Source organism: Leiobunum rupestre, chromosome 10 (genome assembly GCF_980474605.1).
Source record: "Leiobunum rupestre chromosome 10, qqLeiRupe1.1.hap1, whole genome shotgun sequence".
Lineage (NCBI taxonomy): Eukaryota > Metazoa > Arthropoda > Arachnida > Opiliones > Sclerosomatidae > Leiobunum > Leiobunum rupestre.
The window spans coordinates 39,815,849-39,819,367 of record NC_143393.1 but is presented as its reverse complement, the minus strand read 5'-3'; the positions used below and the strand labels follow the sequence as shown (position 1 = coordinate 39,819,367).

At 35.8% G+C, this 3,519-nt stretch overlaps 1 protein-coding gene across 1 annotated transcript; it reads left to right on the top strand.

The window, feature by feature from the left end:
• Positions 1-253: 253 nt before the first annotated feature.
• On the top strand, positions 254-1,601 carry LOC149925670 (uncharacterized). The gene is made up of 5 exons (XM_090161475.1): positions 254-324; positions 393-482; positions 858-1,016; positions 1,079-1,307; positions 1,417-1,601. The coding sequence occupies exons 3-5, from the start codon at positions 943-945 to the stop codon at positions 1,462-1,464; spliced, it is 351 nt and encodes a 116-aa protein (XP_090017601.1). The 5' UTR covers positions 254-324; positions 393-482; positions 858-942; the 3' UTR covers positions 1,465-1,601.
• The last annotated feature ends 1,918 nt before the right edge of the window (positions 1,602-3,519 follow it).

Below are 3,519 nucleotides of genomic sequence, written 5' to 3'. Positions count from 1 at the left end.
AACAGTTTCCGCATATGATCAAATATCAATGAATCCGCTGTTCCCTCCCTAACGGCCCCTGAAGGGTCACAAAGAGACGGGGTGAACCATAAGGGCCGTGGTGCACTTAGAGATCATACGGTCTCACCTCCAAGTCCGACTTCGGTCAGGTAGGGACTAGAAACTGAGTTCCGGCTCAGGCTAACGTAGAGGGTTCAGACATCCTGGCCGCCTCGGCGGTATTGGTAGCCTGCTGTTTCCCGGCATTTTGGAATAAACTCTCTACCTTATGATGTGATAGTGACGCCCGTTTCACGCGCAAGAAAATTATAACATAAGATTGACGTACGTTGCACGCGCCATAAAATAATTATTAGTCATCAAACTTAGGCCTAAAGTTTATACTCTCCTAGCTCATTGTGCTGGACCAAACTTTGAGGGATATTAACGATAATAGACACCCATACTTCGCCGGAAAAGAGGTACTCGTTATTCGCTAACACGTAAGTTATACAAAACCTTTTAGAATTTTAACTTGGTCCTACAAAAGGACTACCATAAAAGAGATCTGAACCTTTGTACAAGCATGCAGGAAAGATAGCCACTACACACATTTTTGTTTATTTTAAGATAGTCCTTTGGATTAAATGATTAAAACTAATATAAATCAAAGCTTCAGATCTCTTTAATTCATGGTAGAAACTTTGATAAATAATATCTTGATTAAAAGTAGCTTGATTCCAATTCGCTGCGCTGAATTTAAATTTGAATAACGAACGTAGAAATTGTCATTTAACCAAAATTAAATGAGCGCCGGTTTTCAATTTTGGGGGATATAATAACTTTTGTGCGTCTATGTTTTACTTTTTAAAATGAAGATTGGAAAAAGCTGTCAACCCTAAACATAATCAAGATAATCACGAATTGGATATCAAGAACCACCAGCTCTTGAACACCATCTCGATGCCGATCCAAGACGACATTACCAACGTCGAAACTCTTACCCAGAATGCGACAAAGGAACAACCGAAAACAAAGTAACAGTCACAGCTATTAAATTTAATTAGTTATGGTTTAACGCATTTCGTTTATTAAACAGAACATTAGAAGACCAACCGAAAGATCATGACACAACCCCGAAAAAAGAAATCACACGAACAAAAACACACGAGGGAAAAAGTTACCAAAAGAAGCGAGAAAATCATGACCTCAATAAATTCAAACAAGAACTGGATCTCGATAACAGCACATCGATCCCAAACCCGGTGTTCGTCTTTAACGCAAAAGCGGTTTCGTGGAGTGACCCAAAGGAAGACATCGCAACTGATGTAAACACCGCCGCTATTGGAATAAACGCAACGCAACAGATTCATGAATATTTCTTCCTTTTCATTTTGGTATACCGGACATTTATTGTTCATCATCACGTGGAAATAGATGGGGAAGCTGACCAGAGTAAAGAGAAAGACGAGTTCAACGGAATAACACACGAATCGGTCATAGAGAAAAACCATCAGCTTGAAGCTACATCAATTCCACACCAAGAGGACTTTAGCAACAAGGAAGCTGACTACTTAAATCTTCGGTTTACTCTGTCTTTCACTGTAAATAGGCTGACTGCATGGCGCACGTGTATTACCGTAAGCCTTCTTCCAGTGAAAGACAGAGTAAACCGAAGATTTATGTAGCCGGCCTTTAAGACACTGAAGGACGACCGACCTGAAAGGAGGTAACAACCACCGCTACTGTTATTAGTAATTTATAGATTAACCGTATCATTTATTCTACAGAACTTTAAAAGACCAGCCTGAAAACGAGGACATTCGCCATGGGTTGGATCCCAAAAAGAACCAACGCCTCAACATTCCCTCGATCAAAGAGGGAATGTTGCGATTGGGTAGCAATTTCATCGTATGTGAATGAGGAGCACATTTTTATTAATATATTAACCTGTTACATTTATTATCCAGAATGGACCAGCCGGAAGATAAGGGCATATTCTTTATTCACGGGACTTTTTGGCGCGAAGAAAAGGAAGTAAGGCAGAAGCTGGCAAAAGAAGCGAAATAGACGAAAAAAGCATTAAATCAGATCACGAAAGGAAAACTTTTGCAAAACGATTACAGCTTTTGACAAATTTCAAAATTGTTTTTCTTAAAGATTATAACTTTAAAAGGTGTGATAAATATATATTCCTACGATATAACATTTCAATTAACCATTATCTAGTTTTTATTCATAATATTTATTTTTCTTCCCATATATACTATTATAGAGTGCATTTTGAATAAACATGAATAGTTTAGGAACATTGATCAAAATTGATTGTCTTAATGTAAAATTAAAATTATCTGATGATGCAACATTTTTGTTAACTCTTTTGTAGTCTCGCGTTATAAGGTTTTAATTTTCATAGAGCGGAAGAAAAAAATATTTTTGTCTAATTTTAATTTTTTTTAAGTATTTTTGTGTATTTTTTTTGTTTTTCCCTTTTTCCAATAAAACTTGATTTCCTAAAATAAAGGAATAAAAAACTAACGTTATTTTTGATATTGGTTAGAAATAGCACCCCCCATAAACGCCTTTCGTAATAAGTTACACTACCTCAACTCAGAAACAAACCCAAATATAAAAGATTTTTTTTATCTTTTTTATTTCATATTATTTTATAAGAACCATTTAAAACCAATATTACTAACTTAATGCTTAACAAATCTTTATTACCCCACCCAAAATTATTAAAAGTAACGTGATTAAACCCTGAAATATAGTCTAGATATAATTGTCATTGGATTGGGTTGGTCATTGTAGTTTTTCTTAAATCGTGTATAAGGAACTCACAACGCAACGTAAAATAAAATCAACTATTTAATATTTACAAACATTTTACAAAATGTTTAAGCCAAAACATCTAAATGAAGCGTTCGACCACTGAACTGTAACTGAACTTAATTTTCGTAATTTTACCTTCGAGTTTTAAATTATGTTTTTTAGGTTAAGTCTATTTTTCATTTTATCTTACCTTGGCCTTTTATCTATATTTACAAATTGTTTTATCATTTTAAAAAGGGTCAGCTCGCAAAGTTTTATACATTTTTTAGCTATTATTTATTTTTTCAACACAATATTGTCAGAATTGTGACACTCCCGCCCGATGAATAGTTAATTACTGTTCAGAACCATTTACTTCTAATTTACACAATAAGTTTATTGGCCTCCGTAATAGCGTACCGACTGAATTCTTCACCGTACACGCACGAACTCTGCCATCTCTGCCGATATGAGTCTCTTGAACCTTAGCCATCTGCGAGAGCTGCCTCGGACGTTTCTCGTCTAGAAGAAGTACCACATCGTCTACTCTCAGCTCCTCTCCTTTCTTAGATTTGATTTCGTGTAGCGATCTTAGTTGTAAGACATACTCGTTTTTCCACCTGTCCCAGAATTTATTTAATAAAGTTTATTGGTAAGTCCATCTCCCCTTTAAAGAGTCGGAAGTGACGTTAGGTGTTGTTTTTGAAGTCACTGTAACTGGAAAAGACG

Bases quoted from the DNA above. Each gene is read 5' to 3' on its own strand.
- LOC149925670 (XM_090161475.1), top strand. From the start codon at position 943: ATGCCGATCCAAGACGACATTACCAACGTCGAAACTCTTACCCAGAAT. The intron at 1,017-1,078 runs GTAACAGTCACA...TTTATTAAACAG, and splicing joins AAGGAACAACCGAAAACAAA to AACATTAGAAGACCAACCGA. The intron at 1,308-1,416 runs GTAAACACCGCC...ACGTGGAAATAG, and splicing joins AGGAAGACATCGCAACTGAT to ATGGGGAAGCTGACCAGAGT.